The sequence below is a fragment of the Mchenga conophoros genome, linkage group LG12 (genome assembly GCF_057382185.1).
Source record: "Mchenga conophoros isolate Kocher_MC1m ecotype Shallow Benthic linkage group LG12, M_conophoros_male_GT1.1, whole genome shotgun sequence".
Lineage (NCBI taxonomy): Eukaryota > Metazoa > Chordata > Actinopteri > Cichliformes > Cichlidae > Mchenga > Mchenga conophoros.
In genome coordinates, this window is record NC_140537.1 from 16,831,862 (window position 1) to 16,852,889 (window position 21,028).

At 40.2% G+C, this 21,028-nt stretch overlaps 1 protein-coding gene across 3 annotated transcripts in view; it reads right to left on the reverse strand.

Annotated features, from left to right (window-relative positions):
- slf1 (SMC5/6 complex localization factor 1) overlaps window positions 1–21,028 on the reverse strand; it is a 37,160-nt gene that overhangs the window by 10,065 nt on the left and 6,067 nt on the right. For all 3 annotated transcript variants that reach the window (XM_085294095.1, XM_085294093.1, XM_085294094.1), the window contains exons 11-17: window positions 19,743–19,890; window positions 19,414–19,582; window positions 18,980–19,125; window positions 18,393–18,502; window positions 15,118–15,197; window positions 3,236–3,328; window positions 1,657–1,839 (exon numbers count right to left, since the gene is read on the reverse strand). In XM_085294095.1, coding sequence (XP_085150221.1) covers window positions 1,657–1,839; window positions 3,236–3,328; window positions 15,118–15,197; window positions 18,393–18,502; window positions 18,980–19,125; window positions 19,414–19,582; window positions 19,743–19,890 — 929 coding nt within the window. The remainder of the gene's footprint in view (window positions 1–1,656; window positions 1,840–3,235; window positions 3,329–15,117; window positions 15,198–18,392; window positions 18,503–18,979; window positions 19,126–19,413; window positions 19,583–19,742; window positions 19,891–21,028) is intronic.

The following is a 21,028-nucleotide window of genomic DNA, read 5'->3' on the forward strand; positions in this document are numbered from 1 at the left end:
TGGAGAATAAATAGCATCACATGTGATGGACAAACTCAAATCGATGTGGAACATTGGTGGAGTGCCGCTTTAAAAGCGTTCTCATCAACAAGGTCCTTATTCTTCCAGCAGGGTAATTAAGATAAAACTGTGGCCTTGTAAATAAGGTCAAACACGACATTCAATTGCTTGATACGCTTGACTACATTTGTTTGCTTTGTTGGACTCAAAGTTTATCTTGGCTACAGCAGCAGCGACACTGTGTATAAATTATACAAGTTTATTCACATGAAATGCTAGAGTAAAAAAGTACTAAGGCTAATCCTGTGACGTTAACAATAAAAAAACAATAATCCACTAATACTAATAAAAATAACACCAATAATGTGGTCTTGTGCTGATTAGCAGTCTGTTTCAAAGCATTGGCCATACCTAACATATATTCACCTGTTTACATAAATAAGTTCATCATTGCTTAAATATATTTATACATTATTTAATATGTGAGCTGCTAAAAGGCCAAATGCATTTCCATTTATTGCTTTATCCATCCATCTACAGTGGTCCTATATACTTTGGCCTTTACGCTGCTGCTGTCAGTGTAATATTTATAGAATAATTATGAACTTCAATTAAACAAGTTCAGAACTTATACATATGCACAAGAATATTGTCATTTTTTAATTAAAAGAATGTGTGAAACTTTCTTACTGTTATGTTTTACTCTATAGACACAGGAAATCACTCAAACATGTTAGAATTCAATCACCTACCCACCATTTCAATATTTGTGATGTAACTGCAATATTTTAGATAAAATAATCTCAAATTTCAACACAAAATGTTGTCAATTTAAAAAAAATACAATAAACATTCTGCTACAGTAGATTCTTACATATCAGACTTGGAAAGCAGACTTTTCTGTTCCTGCAGAGTGTCGTCTGCAGCCTTTTGTCCAAATCTGCAAATCTCTATATAGGGAAGGATGTTATATTTACAAAGCTCTGCAATATCAACTGTCAAGAGTCAAGAAATATATGATAATGACTTAGTTGTTGTAGAACACGTTGCACAGCTAAGTCTTCTTAAGATTGAAGACTTGGATGAGTGATGAAATGTTTCTCCCACTGATCTTTCTCTGGTCATTTCTATATGTTGACACACTTGTAAGAATCATAGTTTGAAGTCAAGTTATGAGGCTCTTTGTCAGTTTCCGACCAATGGATCACTAAGTGGACTTTGAAGACGTGGATGTAGGGCGAATTGTAATGGATTGTTAACATGATCCCATTCTACAGCCATACGGGATTTTATCAGAATTCACGCAAAAGCTTTCGAGCTATTGTGGCTACATAGAGAAAGACATAGACACGCCAACTCTATGCAAGCATGAGCTCTTTGGGGGGGGTAAGTATTGTTTGTTCAACCCTGCATCAAATGGTAGTCATTTGAGTTGGTTTAACTTCGTCTTTTCAATTTGTTGTTTGTGCCACAGAGTTTGAGAACCATTCACCAAACTATCAATGTGTGACCAACCTTACTTCAAGAACATTTGAGTATTGTTTAATTATTATAAAGCCAACATTTGTTATATTGCATAAGTTCCCGCCAACAGAATGTTAACAGCTTATACGCTGAAGCAGTCAGTCTGTGCATGTACTGCAAGAGTTTACTTGCCTGCATGTTCCAGCAGCATTTTGGCAATGTCCATGTGTCCATTTAGCAGGGCATCGTGCAGTGGACTCACTCCATCCACCTGATTATTAAGCACAGGGGAAGGGTGGTGGTGCAGCAAAGCTTCCACACACTCGGTGCTGCCGTGGTTGCATGCCTCGTGCAGAGGTGTCCAGCCTGCATGGTCTATGTGATCAACAAACCGGAAACAGAGGCACAAACAATGCTGACTCAAAATGAAAGTCAAATGAAATGGGGAAGCAATGTCAATCACAGTTTAGAATATCCACCTGTTGTTCACCTCACCAAACAACCTGTGAAACACTCTCTGGGCTCTGGGCTCAAATGAATCTATACTCCATAATTCCAAAATTTTAATTTCTTTTCTTTGTTTGTTTGTGTATGTTTATTTGTTTTGCATGTGGTAAAATACTTTTATATTGCTATTATGCATGCCAAGATCAAGTTTAAGGCATGCACCATTATGATTTCAACTTTCATTCACCTGTTGCTTATACACACAAGTTTCTGTTTTGGTCTAGTAATGCTTCTGTTGTCTAGTTATTGGTTGCAAGACGTATTGTCACTCGACGTGTCAATCAATCAGCACATGCTAGGACAATACTATCTAATAACTTTTGTACAATGGGCCAAACTAATAGGAAGTGAAATGGCTCTGGTAGATCAGCTCTGCACATACACATCATCTACACATAATGGCAGGATACATGCAATATGCCTGAAACACAAATGACAAGTGTAAATATAAAGCAAATGCAATGGAAGCAGAGCATTCAAACATCATAAATGCTCACAACGCATAGGCTATGATAATACACAGCTACAAATCAAGAGTAAAAAAAAGAATGTTTTAAAGAAACATTAAAATCGTTGCAGCATCTTTTCATGTTTTAATCCAGGATTAAAACACAGAAAGACAGACACATTCTAAAGACTGATAATAAAAAAGTAAAAATAAAAAAATGACAGACAGATAATCTGCTGTAGTTGAGAAAAGAAAATCCTCTGAAAACCAAACATGCTCTGACTCAATTAGCATCAGGCCTTTTTTGGAGAAATCTGTAATGTGGCAGCAGTTATTTTACCATTTTGCCCCGTAGTTCTACTTGATCGCATTTTAGACTTAAGAATCCCCCATAACCCCCACCAAGATGCAAGTCAATTTAGTCTACTATTAAGGGGTGATTACAAAATCAGAGAAACCTTTGAAAACGGCACATTTCCATAAAAGGAGGGCAAGTCATTATATTTGACCTAAAGGGACTAAAGAAAGTCACTCTGAAATATCAAAAGGGATTCAATTCACTTAGCAAAGTGGCCATAAATCTATAAATCTGACACTCCAAAACCATCCTGCTCTTACTAGACACACCCTTTACATTTTAGCTAAAGGTTAAAGGCAATGATGATGACGCGCACACACTCCTATTTCTTCTCTCCCCCTTTTTTTTTTCCTCCAGTGTTAATCGCTCTCCAAAACCCCAGAGCAAACAGTGGGAGTGAAGTGAGACGACAGTGAGATAGAGGTTATGGAAAAAAGGGAAAGCGAGAGAAGTCTTACCTTTAACATTGATGTCTATGCCAGGAAGCACCAAGATCTGAAGCACCGTTTCCACTTGGTTCCTCTTGCAAGCTCTGTGGAGGAGGGTCTCTCCTTCGACCAGGACGAACACAACGGACAAACACACCCAAAAGAAAGAAGAGGCGGAAAAGAGAAATCAAAAATCAGGGTGTGCCTGATGTCCTTCCCATTGTCCCCGTCCATATGGTGAATACGCCAATTAAATACCACAGAAATGTCACCAAACAAACACACGAAAAAAAAAATCCCTGACCTAAAAAGAGTACGACCCGCCAATGAGGTTGCGATTAAAGAGGAGTGATGAGAAAAAAGGGGGGAGATCTTTCAAGGGAGAGAAAAAAAAAAAAAAAACACGGAAGGGAAAAAAAAAAAAAATTAAAGATGGAGAGTTGGGCTAATTCGCCTCGCTCTTTCCCTCTTTTATAGAGGGAGATTTTCCACTTACACCCCGTGCCCAACAAAGTTAATATCAGAGCAGTTGGTGAGTAAATGAATGTAGTGGTGAAAAAGTAGTCCCGCTTCCTGTTCACTCATCCCTATATTGTTACTTAAGAGGAAGTTATGGTAGACAGCCCTCGCACAAAGCCTCGAAAACGATTCTTCACAGATCCTAGGTTCAAAAGCTCTGCTGGGCATTGCCAGTGTCACCACGTGATATTTAATCAGCAAACTACTAGCGGGGGAGGAAAAAAAAAAAAAAAAAAAAAAAAAAAAAACCCTCTCAAAAGACTCCATTTACATTTTTGTACACAATTTTATTCCACCCATTTCTTTTTTCCTCATTTATACTGCATTCCTCACTTTTTCAAATACAATATTAAATCAGGAATAAATTAGTGGGCCAGAGCCCCCTCTTTTCATGTATGGCTGAACTTCAGAGAGAAGTTAAAGGCCAAGCATGAGTGGCTCTGTGCTTGCCAGTATAACACAGAACTGCAAAGGCTGTAATAAATGCTTTACTAGCTCTCCCCAGGACGCCATCCCTGTACAGGGGCTCCACTCCAACGCACACAGAGCAAAGAGTGGGGCAAAAAGAAAAAAATAATAAAATAGGTGGAGATGGGGGAGAGGGAGGGAGAAGAAGCGGTGAAGGGGACAGCAAAACGCATGCAGGCAAAATATTGAGAATGCTGGTTCGTATTCATTCTGAAGAATTCCTTTGCTCCAGTAAATGTCTTTGAGGCTGCAAAGATGTATTAAATGCCATCCACAATAGTTGAAAGGTTGAAAAATGGAATGGAGGAGATAAAAAAAAAAAGAAAGAAAAAAGACGTAGGGATTCCAGTTCAGTTCAAATCCAGCTCAGACCACCATGGTTGGCACAGACAAATATTGCACATTTTCTTCATAAAGGTCCACAAGTATTTGGACAATCACTCAACCTTTGTACCAGCACAGATAATTTTGAGTCAATTGGCCATGATGTGACTCAAATGCAGACTTCCAGCTTTAATTCAAGAGCTTTAACATATTTTATTTGCATTAAGTATTTTGGAATCAAATTAATTTCTTTTTCTTTCTTTCTTTCTTTCTTTCTTTAAAAAAAAAAAAAACACACACATTGGTACAAAATAACATTTTTAATATGTTATCTTTAATACTTGAATTCAGTGAATACCTGAAGTCTACAATCCATGGACATCACCAAATACTGCATTCCATTCCTTGAGATGCTCTACCAGGTATTTTCCTGCAGCCACCTTCACTTGGTGCTCATTTGTGGGTCTCACTGCCTTCAGTTATATCCGCAGTAATTGAAAAGCATGCTCTATTGGGTTGAGATCCGCTGATAGACCTGGCCATTGAAGAATATCTCATTCCTTTGGTTTTAGAAACTCTTGGGTTACTGTTCCAATATGCTTTGGGTCATTATTCATATGCACTGTGAAGCACTATTCAAACAGTTTTGCAGCATTTGGCTTAATCGGAGCAAAGTGCGACCTTGATGACTTCATGATTCATCCTGCTACATCGATCAGCTGTCATGTCAACAATAAACAGTAGTGACCATGTTCTACTGGCAGCCACACAAGCCCGTGCCATAACATTGGGTCCACCATGTTTGACAGATGTGCTATGCGTCAAATCATGAGATGTTTTTCTTTTTCTCTATACTTTTTTTCTCATCATCATTCTAATACAAGTTCTTCTTGATTTCATCTTTCCTAAGTAATTTTCCAGAGCAGTGCAGCGAGCCCTTTAGATCTTTTCTGGTATAGCCTAATTTGGCCTTCATGTTCTTGAGTATAACCATTGTTTTGGACCTTGGTGTAAACCCTCTGTATTTCCATTCATGAAGGGTTCTCTTGATTGTAGACTAACTATTTTTTGCCTTTCTCGCTAGGTGAAAATGTCCTCCTTTACTTGCATCAACATCTCTTTGGACTTCGTGTTAAGCGTTCCAGTGGGTAGCTGCCTAATGCTACACTTGGAATCAACTCCAGGTATTTTATCTTCTTAATTTGTAGTGAAATAACAAGGGAACAGGCATCACCTGGCCATGAAACAGCTTCCATAAGAGTAGCTGTAATTATTAAACAGTTAATGCATTACTTTTATTAAATTCCTTGAATTACTGCTGGAAATCTGCACCTTCACTCGCATATTTGTTTGAAATAAAACCACACTGGTGGGGTACAGAGGAAAATTACAAAAATTGTGTGGCTATCCAAACACTTATGGACCTAACTGTAGATTATTTGAGAAGTAGTGAAGGAAATAGAGGATGGAGTGATCACATGGCAGTAACTCAATGCATTTAGGCATGTAGACATGGTTAAGATGAACTGCAGAAGTTCAAACCAAGTATCAGAAGGGGGAAGAAAGTTGATTTAAGTGAATATGAAGACAGTTTGGTTTGATCCGGTGACAGATGGGCTGGGATTTTCCCCCAAGAAAATGTCCTGTGAGCAGCAGTTGATGTCAGTGTTGTTGAGTGTTGATGTCAGAGGTCAGGAGTGCCAGGTGTCATGCCTGTCAACTAAGAACAGGAAACTGAGGATGGAATTCACACAGGCTCACCGAAATTGGACTATAGAAGAGTGAAAAAACTTTGCCCGCTGTAATGACTCTCAGTTTTTGGTCCAACTTTTAGACAGAATTTGTCATGAACAACATGAAAGCACAGATCCATTCTGATGGCTGCTTCCAGTAAGATAACACACAGTATCATACCGTTCAAATCATCTCAAAGTGGTTTCCTGAATATAACAAAGATCTCAACATAATAGAGCACCTTTAGGATTTGGTGGGACAAGAGATTAACCTCATAGATGTGCAGCTGGCAAATATGCAGTAACTGTGTGATGTTGTCATCTCAATGTGGACAAAAAAAAAGAAAAAAAAAGAAAGAAAAAAAAAAAACACACAAAAAAACCCCAACAACCTATGAGCAATGTTTCCAACACCTTCTTGAATTTATGCAACCCAGAACTATTAAGGTGTACCTAATAAGCTGCTTAATTTGTTTTTATGTTTGTTTTTTCTAAAGATGCGCCATAACGTTTAATACAATAATTATGTGTCAATGGTCATTTACAGTGCACAGTTGGGCATTAAAGACAGTGACATAATTGTTCGAAATTTTCTCTATTTGTTTCTGGCACGATGGAAGAGGCTTTTGGTAATGAGCAAAAGTACCCAGGTCACTAATTAATGTCGACGATGGAGATGAAATCAGAAATGCATAGATGAAAACAAACAAATAAACAAATAAATAAATAAATAAATAAATACATTTTTGGAGGAGGCAGAAGTCTGGCAGAGCACCCAAGGTGAGGAAACACAGTAACTGGTGAGATTCATGGGTTCTGGACCTGAAGCAGTCATTAACTACAAAGGATTTACAACCAAGTACTTGCAACCCGCCTTCCCCCACATTACTTTTGATTCTGTGAAAATATCAGGACTATTTAGTAAAATGTCTCAGAATTGCTCAGAATTTTTAATTCAACTACAAATCCACTGAAATGAAATGAAAGATCTACGCTATTTCCACCTCTTACCTGCTTCATACACCTCTGTGGAGGTGTTCAGAGAGAATTACACAGTCTGCTTTTGGACTTGAATGCAGCTCAAAAATCATTGCAATCATGAGATAAATCAGTTCATTAAGAACGGCATCAGAAAACAGAGCAGGTAATAAACTATTCAGACAAGTCAGATTAGAGTGTGCTATGATTTGCTGCAATAATTTGCAATAATCTTTATTTTGCACTGCATATTAAACCTCAGTTATTTGATGGCATGACATCATAAAGAAGGTAGTCTGGTTGTTATAGTTTCAGCATCAGTAACGAGACCAATCAGTCAAGCAACCAATATTTCCAAGCTAAAAATCAAAAACACCCAAACTACAGGACCTAATGAGTATGCTATACTTTGTGGCACGTCAGTGTTCTACATGGGCTGCTCTGCTATTACCGAGCACTAAAACGCAGTGATTAAACACCCATTCCACTACACCCCATGTGTACACATCCTAGCAAATGCCAGGGCCAATCCACGCACTGTTAAATCACTTTAATGGTTCCAATTTGGACACAACGCCTCTATTATAGGGGTAATTGCATGCTCAGCATTTACAAGCACGGAAAGGATAAATCCGCCTGTCCTTTTCTATAAATCCCCTGTTTCACACTTTAATAGAAAAGTTAAATGTATGTGTTGCTCTTTATATCCCTCAGCCTGCTTGCTACACTCCTGTAAAGCACTGCTTGGCCTGCTGATCCCTGGACCAAAAAGCCGCTCAAAGCCTGTAACAATGCTATTTGTAAGGAATGTGTTTGAAGTGTATTCTGTGCCAGTTACTGGATATATTTAAAACTATTTGAAGACATCTACTATTGCTACCTCTGAAAGCAACGGCAGGAAAATAATTCCCCAAGTGAACATTACTGCTTCTTAAACTGTGCCTCAGATGCATTTACTGGCAATAAACATTTCAAAATTCCAATGGTGAATGATAACTCCATTAAAATCAGTCAAAAACAACACTGGTCAGCAACATCTATGTCACCCTCTCTGCCAACAGGAAACATTCAGACAGAAATACAGTGTCTCCAATAAGAGCAAGCAAAGATCTATATACTTGCATATTATGCAACATAATATTCCTAAAATAAAACTCTATAGGTGGTAGGAATGATCCCTGTAAATGGCTGTAAGCAGTGATGAACTTTCATCAAACTGCTGCTGAATAAACGTTAAGTAGCAACTCTTAAGCCAACACACAGGTCATTAAAGCACTGATAACATTACCGTATGACCGCTCAATAAACTGCACTTGTGTGTGATAAAATCGAAAGCTACAAAATGAGTAATAAAAACTTGTGTAACTCTTTAAGCCGATAAATGTCTTTGTGTTTGAATGAATGTTTTTATGTTTCCATGTTAAAATGCCCACCATAAACATGTTTACAATGTGGAGCAAAAAACAGTTCAGGTATAACGCAAATCAGAGTTTATACAATATTAACCAACTCGAAAGTCAATATTTGGCATTACCAACTTTATTCTTTTGAGCCGAGCTGTAAGTAGACTTCAGAAATAGTTCTCCTTGGTTCCTGAAGCACATCAAGATCAGCTTATGTAGTTATAATAATACTGAGGTCCGAGCTCTGACCGATTCTGTTTCATCGTGTACTTTTCTATCCAGGCTTTAACTAGATTGGTAGATTGATTCAACTCATGTCCTCAGTCAGGTCTTTCCTGAATTTGTTTCTATTTCTTAAAGACAAGACTTTCAGACAGTGTTTATCTGCTGTACATGGTTCTTAGGCCTGTCAGTTCTAAATAGTCCACTTGTCCAGTTCTTCCATTTTATTAAGGATGCACACAGGATGGCTGGGTTTTTGGCTAAAAACTCTTCGGGAATCACTTTGTTAGTGCAAACATACAATTTGATGCCTTTCAGATTGTGTTCCATTTGGTTGTTGTTGTTTGTTGGGTTTTTAAATAAATGGGATCAAATTCTGTGATTTTACCATGACCTGCTAGTATCAAAGTACCTAAAGACACCATTTAAAAAGCAGAGTGAAGCTGACCCCCCACCCACTTGAAACGTAAAGGCAAATAGGCGGAGCGGTTAGTGCTACGTTTGTGCAGATTTGTGCAGGTAAAATTAGCGTTTGTGCTGCTACGGTTTCCGAGATATTAAACTTTATTTTATAGGTCATTCAAAGGTCACCATCCCCCCAGACTGCTCCAAAACGGGCCAAAATGGTCTACTTTTTTAGTGCTACGTTTGTGCTGATTTGTGCAGGTAAAATTAGCGTTTGTGCTGCTACGGTTTCCGAGATATTAAACTTTATTTTATAGGTCATTCAAAGGTCACCATCCCCCCAGACTGCTCCAAAACGGGCCAAAATGGTCTACTTTTTTAGTGCTACATTTGTGCAGATTTGTGCAGGTAAAATTAGCGTTTGTGCTGCTTCTGTTTTAAAGATATTAATGAAAATGTAAAGGTCAACCAGCCCCCCCACATTACCCAAATCCAACAAAAGTGGTATCAAACGTTTGTGCTACGTTTGTGCTGGTTTGTGCTGCAAAGATTTTCGTTTGTGCTGCTATCATTTTAAAGATATTAATAACAATTTCTAGAGGTCATCAGAGGTCAACCAGCCCCCCCACATTAATTAAATCAAACAAAATGGGTGTCAATCAACTGTGCTACGTTTGTGCTGGTTTGTGCTGCTAAAATTTTCATTTGTGCTGCTTCTGTTTTAAAGATATTAATGAAAATGTAAAGGTCAAAAGGTCAACCAGCCCCCCCACATTACCCAAATCCAACAAAAGTGGTATCAAATGTTTGTGCTACGTTTGTGCTGGTTTGTGCTGCAGAAATTTTTGTTTGTGCCGTTATTATTTTAAAGATATTAACAAAAATTTCTAGAGGTCAACCAGCCCCCCCATATTAATGGAATCAAACAAAATGGATGTCAAACGTTTGTGCTGGTTTGTGCTGCAAAAATGTTTGTTTGTGCTGCTAACATTTTAAAATGTTTAATAAAATAACGTCTTGATGCGTGCTTAATCATCCAGGTAAGTAAATCCCAAAAGGTTGATTCTGTTCATCTGGACATTTTCAGTTGGAGAAACGTTTCGTCACTCATCCAAGTGACTTCTTCAGTCTCAGCTGACTGTAGGTTTCCCCAACCATATAAACAGTACATTTGCATAGTGAAGGAAACTAGCGCCACTGAATGAACAATGTGCCGGGGGGTTAATTCCATGATTGTTAGTATGCAAATTCTTATGACCATTGATCAATGACAACTAATCAAAGCCTATTGATCAATGGCCATGAGTACCATTCACAGAAAGTGGGGAATGGCTACAATCACAGCATTGTAGGATGGCCCCCCCTTCTCGATCCAGAGATGGTCAGCATCCTGACAGCCCGATGGACGAAGCTGTCTCTCAGTCTGCTGGTTCTGCCCCGGAGGCTCTTCAGTATCCTTCCTGATGGCAGCAAACTGAAGACGCTGTTGAAGGGATGAGTGGAGTCACCTGTAATGGAGACGACCTTCCAGATGAGGCAGGTGCAGTAGATCTCCTGGGGAGGGAGGCAAGAGAGGTCCCCACAATGCTCTCGGCTGCTCTCACTACCCGTTGTCATTTTTTCCTGCAGAACCCAGTGCAGGAGTCATACCACACAGTGATGCAGCTGGTGAGGATACTCTCAACTGTGCCTCTGTAAAAGGTGCTCATAATGGGGGTTGAATCTCTTGTGCTTCTCAGTTTGCAGAGGAAGTAGAGTCGCTGTTGGTCTTCTCCACATTCAGGGACAGGTTGTTGTTGCTGTACCACTCTGGCAGATGGTTAACTTCACCCCTGTAGTAGATCTCGTCGTGGGTCAGCAGAGTGAAGAGAAGGGAGCTCAACACACATCCTTGGGGAGCCCCCGTATTCAGTGTTCTTGGGCTGGAGGTGTTGCTGTCGACCCGTACTGTCTGCTGTCTTCCTGTCAAGAAATCTAGCAGCCCGTTATACAGCAAGGTGCTGATCCCCAGCAGATCCAGTTTGTGAATGAGTTGCTGGGGAATGATGGTGTTGAATGCTGAACTGAAGTCTATGAACAGCACTCTGACATATGAGTCTCTAGTGTTCAGATGTGTGAGGGCTGAGTGAGGGGCAGTTGAAATTCCATCATCGGTTGAGCGTTTTGACCGGTATGCGAACTGAAATGGATCCAGGTTGGGGGAAAGCAATAATTTGATTTGATGCATGACTAACCGTTCAAAGCACTTAACTTAATAATGATGGAGGTGAGTTTGACAGGACGGTAGTCCTTAAAGCAGGAGATAGATGACTTCTTGGGTTCAGTAATGATGGTGGAGGGATCTCCACACACTGTCTGGGGATTGTGTCACCACGGTCTGTAGAGTGGGCTTGTAGTCTGTGATGGTTTGTATTCCTTGCCACTGCCTCCAAGTATCTCTGCTGTCGCTGAAGCTTTGCTGTAGCTGATGCCACGTGACAGGTTTGCCCTTGCTGTTCTTAGACTCACCTAATTCCCGGCTCTGAAGGCTGCATTTTTCAACTTTAGGAGCATTTAAACCTGACCTGTGAGCCATGGTTTCTGATTGGCCCAGACAGTGATAGTCCTGGTCTCTGTGACATCATCGATGCATTTTGGGATGTAGGCAGTGACAGTTTCTGTATATTCCTGAAAGTCTGTGGTGTTGTCGTGTGTGGCGGCCTGTGGTGGAAAAGCAGTGCCTCTGAAGACCCTTCTGGCCACACCTGTACCTGCTTACGAACTGGTTTGGTGACTTTGACCAGGGGCCTGTGGGAACCCATGGCACACCTAGATTTCTGCCTGTACTGACCCTTATGCAAAATAGGTGGAATTAAGACAGTTCCAAAAGCAAACACAACTGATCAGTGCTGAGAGTGGTCATGTTGCTGAGGTTGGGATGATCCTGTAATCTCTTATGAACGACCTCCAACGCTTCTATGACTGGGATGCAAGTGAAGACAGATGTAACATCTCTCTCTCACTGTACATGTACTGTTTATAAAATTAGGGAAACATAACCTGCACAAACAAAATAATTTGCAGGACAAATGTTTGACATCAATTTTGTTCGATTTGAAGAAGGTAGGGGGGGCAACTTCACTCACGGGTGTTTATATGGTTGGGGAAACCTACAGTCAGCTGAGACTGAAGAAGTCACTTGGATGAGTGACGAAACGTTTCTCCAACTGAAAATGTCCAGATGAACAGAATCAACCTTTTGGGATTTACTTACCTGGATGATTAAGCACGCATCAAGACGTTATTTTATTAAACATTTTAAAATGTTAGCAGCACAAACAAAAATTTTTGCAGCACAAACAAGCACAAACGTTTGACATCCATTTTGTTTGATTCCATTAATATGGGGGGGCTGGTTGACCTCTAGGAATTTTTATTAATATCTTTAAAATAATAACGGCACAAACAAAAATTTCTGCAGCACAAACCAGCACAAACGTAGCACAAACGTTTGATACCACTTTTGTTGGATTTGGGTAATGTGGGGGGGCTGGTTGACCTTTTGACCTTTACATTTTCATTAATATCTTTAAAACAGAAGCAGCACAAACGAAAATTTTAGCAGCACAAACCAGCACAAACGTAGCACAGTTGATTGACACCCATTTTGTTTGATTTAATTAATGTGGGGGGGCTGGTTGACCTCTGATGACCTCTAGAAATTGTTATTAATATCTTTAAAATGATAGCAGCACAAACGAAAATCTTTGCAGCACAAACCAGCACAAACGTAGCACAAACGTTTGATACCACTTTTGTTGGATTTGGGTAATGTGGGGGGGCTGGTTGACCTTTACATTTTCATTAATATCTTTAAAACAGAAGCAGCACAAACGCTAATTTTACCTGCACAAACCAGCACAAACGTAGCACTAAAAAAGTAGACCATTTTGGCCCGTTTTGGAGCAGTCTGGGGGGATGGTGACCTTTGAATGACCTATAAAATAAAGTTTAATATCTCGGAAACCGTAGCAGCACAAACGCTAATTTTACCTGCACAAATCTGCACAAACGTAGCACTAACCGCTCCGCCTATTTGCCTTTACGTTTCAAGTGGGTGGGGGGTCAGCTTCACTCTGCTCATTTAAAACAGATTCTTTGCACAGTTCTTTGTTATGTGTATACACAATAACTGGTTAGTCTACTGAATTAGGTATCCCTTGATGCCTGAATGATTCATAGGCCAGTGTTAAGTGGCTTAACAAACAAAAAAAACCCAAAAACAATTCAACTGAAAATGATCGTTTACAAAGACCAGAATGAAATAGAGTGAAAAAGCAGGGAGTGTCCAGAGAAAAACTTTGAAAGACCTTCAGAAAGTCTGGAGAACTATTGCTCAAGAGCAATTTAAAAAGCTACAATAAAGTCTGGATCTCCTTGGAAGCCAAATATAATAAAATGAAGGGTGGTGCATGATGTTTGCACAGTTGCACAGTAAGTAACTTGGCAACCGCTATAGTTGTCTAATACCTCCCCATGCTATGGGGTATATGTTTTTTTTTTAACCAATGGCAATCTTCGTCCCTTTTCAATACTTATTTCTGGTGGGTAAAGCTGTGTAGCATTGCTTTACAAGTTAAAGAATACCGAACGCAGCTTTTGAACTACGCTCTGTAAATGTTGACCTTAATGGTTTGTTTCAGAAATGATGTGCCGCTAAACGCCAACAGATTTTAAACAATGAAAACTCAGCAGTTCTTGTTTGACAGTCTACATACAGTACATTAGGGCTGATTAAAATGGAAATCTCTACTGAGCTTCCACAAGCAAAAGCGGGACTACAAAAGAGAAGTTCATCCCAAATCCCTCAACCCCTCTCAGCTACTGTGACAAAGATACAGAGGTTCCAGAAGGCGAGACAGATGCTCCAAAGCAAAGATGTGCAGAATATAAGAAAGCAAGTTTACATATGTGGGTGAAAAGCCTGTAACAGAAAGAGAGGAAGGAAGGGAGGGAGGGAGAGAATGGGATGAGTCAAGAAGGGATGAGAGGGCGAGAGGGAAGTATGCTGTGCCGATGGTTCATCAAAAATTAATGCCAACCACATCGGTATAGAGATCACGTAGTGGAAAAACAACACATGCCAACAGCCTTGAGTCTCCTGCCTCAGCCTTCACCCCCCCTAACCCCACACCCACTCCCTTTCCTTTACCCTCCACCCCTCCTTTGCACCAGCACAGGGCCTTTCTGATCAGGTGGAGGGGGGAGATATGAGCTTTGACACCTTCGAGAGTTCACACAGAGTGCCATGCCTTTAATTGCAGGAAGTTCCACCAGTGCAGCCGCTGTATATTTAAAAGTGCTACCCTAATTGCTGCATTTAATGTCTCCAAAATGGAGATCTGAGCCACACTGTGTGTACTAATATCTGTTATTGTTTTGTGTGTTTGCCCCCCATTATTTCTGTCCCTGCGATTTATCCATTTATCTGTTAGGGTTTTGGTTTTTTTGTTCAGTTTTTTAAGGTGAAAAAGACATGACGAAAAAGCAAAACAAAACAAAAAGCGCAGTCTAGAATTTCAACGCAGATATAACAAGTAGAGAAGGCACAGCACTGAGGCGTTATTATGGTCCAAAGTCTGCCACAAACATACATGGCAGGCCCGCTTATGCAGTCAAGCTGCTCATAAAGCTGACTAGAAGGAAGTGTGGTTCGATGCAAATCAATCACTTTTGCCATGCATTATGTGCTCTTCATTAAACCGAAAGTGATGACAGCGCTATCATGTTCCTGATGACCTACTGTAGTGCATCAGTCCATTAAAAGTCCACTCCTTGCAAATGTGAAGCTATGCTCTTGAACAATGGGTGCATGCTGTACCTACTGCGTTGACTCTGTTCAAACCTCTGGGGATGTTCTCTTTCTCCGAGCAGGTTTCATTCTCCAAAGAGTTTTGAGGTCTGTATGGAGACAAAGAATGTGGCCCAGAAGGGTTAATGAGAAAATACACACATGCTCTATTTATAAATTTCTTCAAATTTAAAAAAAAAAAAAAAGAAAAGAAAAAGTGATTACCCATGATTCATGTAAACAAGAGCAATTGACCATTTGAGCATGACTGCAGGGAGACCCAGTGGTGGAGAAAGTGGAACCAGCATCACTGTACTGTGAAAATTGCCATTAGCAAATGAATCCCTCATGGCACGATATCATCTTATATGAAATCTGACAATATCTGTCAAACCCCTACTGTGTTGGCCACACACACACTTCACACAACTAATCCTCTATTCCTGTCTCCAAAACACTTTTCCTCCCACTTAACGCCTCAAACGCAGAGACGAAGAATTCAATGTGAGCAAGCACATTAGGAGGAATAACTAGTAAAAGAAAGTGAAGCCTCTTCAAAGTAGTGGCGTGCTAATAGCTGTGGGCTGTCACTAGTCCTGTGTGTAGGTATGGAAGATCTGCCTGCGTGAAGCCTGACAGGTGTCTTGTGTGTATATGTATGTGCACATGCGCATGCATTGCATTGAAGTGGAGTGCCATCCGTATTACAGGGAAGAGGCTTGTTCCCTGGTAATTGGGTTGTTCAGAAGCCAGGAAGGAGCTCCCAGCAGTGAGGAGGAAACACACGTCCTGTCACGTTGCTTGTTATTAGCAAGGACAAGGCTGAGAAGAGATGAGACAAGCTCTGTGTGCATGTGTGAGAGAGTGCGCGCGAGAAAGTGACTCCATAACAGTGTCTATGTTGAGGGTGGCTCACATTTAACCACTTCACCCAAGTGTCCCCTGCCCATACAGGCAGTGGAAGTTGACAGTACTTGGCTTGTATACACCCCGGTCTCTTCTTTCCTCATGGTCTACTTTAGGAGGCCAGTCTGCTGACAGCAGCCCAGCTATCAATCAAGAGCCTGCAGCAGCGTGTGCCCTTGGAGGCTATCACTAAAGAAACGTATGAGCAGTCATTGAAATAATGCAGAAATGCTGGTCAAGTGCTGAAAGAAAGCAATTTATGGGATTTTGCTTACTAATCATAGCAAAAGAAATCCTTCCCCCCTACTTTTTATCTGTCTTCACTATAAAAATCTTATTGAATCTAGCTGATCCTTTTATAGGCTTTTCTTAAAACCCTAGCTGATATTTGGAAGTTGGGACTCGTAGAGAGGTCTGGTCAGAGAAAGAAAGAAAACACTATAGTCAAGTGGGCTGAAACGATTACAGCAACGGAAAGAGTATGACTAAGCCAGCACAAAGAAAACCACAGTTTAATTACAGCTTCCCTTCTGCTAACAGCACTCCATGCCATGCAACCAGCCACCTGGCAAATCAAATGGCCCTCTAAGCAGTCGGTCAATCAGCCACCCTGTCAGCTTGGTGTAACTTGGACACATGCCCTGTTGCTGGCCTGTCTGTTGATGCGGAAGAAACACGCTCACAATATCTCAAATAGAACTACAACATCTTTGAGTAAATCAAAAACAGCCTAATGCATTCTGAAAGTGAGAGGTGACTGATAGCAGGGAGGAGAGCTGGCAACTCACCCGGTCGACCACGAACCAACCAGTCCTTCCTGTCTTACGACTGAGCACTCACAACAAACATAGCTGATTTTTTATATCATCTATAATGTGTTTTTCCTCTTGTTTTGTTTTTTACTTCTTAGCAGTTTTTCATCATGTAGGCTATTGTATAGAATATGCAGTGTGTCATATGCATAAACGCTTTAACATAAAATGTGTTAATTGATTAAGATTGTCAAGATCACTGCAGCTATGTACAATATCATGAATTTAACCATGAAAACCAGAAAACAAGCTTCCCGTCTTGGTTTCTGTTCTCAGCTCATCACAGGCTTTGTCATTTTGATTTCATTCTTTCTTTTAGGGTCAAATGATTTTACATGCCCTTTGGCATTTCTTTATCTCATCCACACAGATTCCTTTCCTTGTTTCATTTATTTCTTCACATGCCTATGTCAAAATAAAGTAAACCACTTGCAAATACAGGGAAAGCAGAAAGTAGAAACAGAGTAGGGATGGAGGGGAAGAGAAGATCTGGTCTGTGCATGAACCAGTAGCCTTCACATGAACCTGCTCCCTGGTGACTCCTGCCCTTTTCCAGGCCAACTACCTGCTGGTGAAACAGCAGATGTCTGATATGGGGTATGGATAAAGTGGGTGCGTTTGCAGTTAGAGAGGGATTTAATATGCAGGAGTAGACCAAGAGAGATGGGGGGGGGGGGGGGGGGGGGGGGCTTGAGAGCTGGTGGTCGTATGGGAAGACACAAAGGCCTGATGGGATACCCAAGTCTATCTGCGGCTCCCTCTCCATATCAGTGTGTGTGTGTGTTTAACTTCCCCGTGCACCCCTCCTGTCAGCCAGCACACACTGATAGGATCAGACCTGGGCACGACCCATCACATGCCAACTCCATCTGACCTCTATTTGTCTGTCTCCAGCTTTCCCTTAGTCCATTCATGCATCTCTGCTCCTCACCTCCACACACTTCTCCTTTCACCAGGTGTTCCTTTGTTCCTTTTCGCTCACATTTCTCAAAGGATCTGTTCATTTTCACTTGTTTGGCCTAATGCTATGCTGTCTACCGTGAACTATGTGAGAAGAATCCAGACAATGGAGGCACAGAAAACTGCTGGTCGACTACATCAGCTATTTTAGACACAGACAAGCCAACAAACATGGTACAATAACCAACTTTACAGGGTGACAGCTTTTCATGTGTATTTTTTGCTAAAAGATTACTAGCAACATGCTTTCTGCTATATCTTTAGTAGATATGCAGCCTCTAAACAAGGTTAGACAACTAGACATTGATATGATTGATAGTCACAATTTTCTGAAGTCAAAAAAATGAAAAAGGTAACTAAACACACTGCCACTGGGAATCTCTAAGCTCATCTTCAAAAATTAATACATTTCAAGAAGTTTGGAAAATGTAAATCTAATACAAGACATTGAAGTGCTATAGCTTATGCAAAGTTAAACATTTGAACATCATCCTGGAATTTTAAACCAGACATTTGTGCAGCCTCCACCTCTGTGTGTAAGCCCCTCCATGTTTTGCTCCAGGCTCTTGTGAGAATGCACAATGTGGACTTAACGGTAGCACAGACAGACAGCTGCGTGTAACTGACCTGCAGTCGGTCCCCTGACTAGTGCAGCTGTGTGAGCTGGGCTCAGTCCTGAGGCGAGTACCACTGGGACTCAGAGCCAAACTTCCCAGAGCAGGCAGGTAGAAAAGCACCTGTCAGAAGTCACACAGATATACACAAGGTCAGACAGTGCCTTTACACTGCAAGTTGATATGTGCGTCCTTGGGGAATTGAGGAAGCACAAAGCCACCAATGGAGAGTGAGAAAGCCAGATGTTCTAGTGCAATATAATATTCTGGTTAGACGACATCAGAAATCATTTCATGGCACATAAGGGCAAATGTAATCTATAATGTAATCTATACCAGTTTATTAAAACTGTCATTAACTAATGCAGACCAACTGTGTGTTTTGCTTCTAACACTAACTTAAAGTGGGGGAAAAGAGAGAGAAAAGCATTTTTTTTTTTTCGTGTACAATTATATCAGACGCTCAAGAAACCACTGTGAATTCCAGAGTTTCCGGTAAAAATGGAAGATGATCACAAATGTACCAGAAGTAGAAATGACAAAATCTGCCAAACGGAACAAGGAATAAAGGACAGGGAAACATGGGAACAAGAAACGCACCATTTTCTTGAGTGACAGAGGTTCATCTCCCATAGTGCATCCATTTCTGCAGCAGAGATTCCTGAATATGGCATCAGCCACCATCAACTTAAGCCTGGTAGAGCGAACCCTGATAACCAGTTCTACCAAAATATTCGGAGATAAATCTATGGGGAAAAACCACAGAGGAAAATCAGAAGATAAGAGAGCATCTTTTTAGAAGAGATTTTTGTTTTAGAATAAAGAAAACTTCGTGTCAAACCGTACGAATAAACAAAAGAGACAATTCTGCTAAATAAAGTTTTTAAACTGCTTAAACTACTTCTACCACTTTTTAAGTAAAAGAAAATGAAATTCAGAAACCAAACTTTGAACTTAGGACAGAATTTACATAACAGAAGTTTTGTTTTTCTGAATATGCTTCCTGTTCTCAAATTTCAGTTTTTATCACTTACCCTGGCTAATGACAGCAAGATATTCTGACAAGTCTTTCAGGCCTTTATCCACTAGTGTCTGGTTTAATTTGAAATGCTGCTGACACCAAAACTCCACCAACACAGACAGGAAATCCAGTAGGGTGTCTGCCAAGTGCAACTTCTGCTTCTCATCCCTCTCGGCGTACTCCTTTAGAAAAGATAAACAACATTTTGAACCTAGCGAGCTCCATGAGCAATAGTAACTTTAGTCATGAGGTCAGACTACAATCTGCTGTCAATTATGGATCAAAATAAAACATTCTGAATGACTGAGCACATTATCCAATAAGAATATCAAAGTAAATTACAGTCATGGCAGCCTGTATCAAAAGCTGCATTAGTTGTTTTACAGCACTGGACAAGAGGGTGGAGCGCTCCCACACAGTCCAGAAGGTTCTATAGAGCAAAGATCCTGATGCTGATGCTGGAGGGGCTCCCTGGAGCTGCACAAACTCTCTAAGGAAGAATAAGAAATTATTAAAATAGAGACTTTCAGCTTTTATTCATGGGGGTACAACCAAAGTACTTAATTATCTGAATAAGAACTACAATAAATTTTATACATAGCCCCCTGGTATTAAAAGTAACTGGACGACTGAGTGGCAAGCAGTTTCAAGGTCACATGGCACCTGTTGCCCGTTCCCTCGTTATTCAATGACCTAACCCTTCTGTCACCTAACCCCAGCAGGTGATAGAAGTCTACATTAAGCAGGAAAAAAAATCTTAGAGGGAGCAAAAACATTACGTGTAGTACATTTTTAAAAACAAGCTCAGAAGCACCAAAGGTCCTAAAAGACCACAGAAGACAGCTAAGGTAGATGATTGCATAATCCTTTCCTTGGTTAAGAAAAACAGTAAAGACCTGGCAGAACATGTCATGGGAGGAAACAACATTTGGTGAAGTTCATGGGTTCAAGACTTCAGGTGGTCGTTGTTTACATAGGATTTTCATCCAAGTATTAAAAAAACCCAATAATTAATAAAAACAACATCAATTTGAAATTAAGCTAGTTTGTTCAATTTCTTTTCAGCCTCTGGAGGAAAAAAATTAACAACTAAAAAAACAAAAGGAAACTATGAATATAAAAAAAAAAAAAAAAAAAAAAGGAAAAAGGCTGTAATTCCTAAACAGCTAATAGAATTCAATTGCTGAACACCTTGAATTAAATCTGAAAGTCTGGACTTCAATCACATGTAGATTCATTTGTGGCAGCATGAAGCAAAATTATGTGTAATTTTCCAAATACTTAAAAACCTTACTGTATCAACTCCAGCTAAACTACAGTGATTGTTAAGAATTTCTACACGTATGTCCTTGCAATACAGATTATGAGCTTTGTGGACTAACAGAATAGAAGAAATCAACTCTAAAGCCGTTTTCACACATGCACTGCAACCCTGAACTTTACTAGACATTACCCATAGGAGCTGCGTGTGAGAACACAAATGTCCTAATCATTTGTATCAGACATTAAACAGACTTTACCCTGCCAGCTATCTAGCACAAAGTCTTTATAGTGTTCGACAGAGTCCTTGTAAGAGTAAGGCAGCTCTGCCTCCTGCATGATGTGTGAGTGCCCAACCAATCATTTAA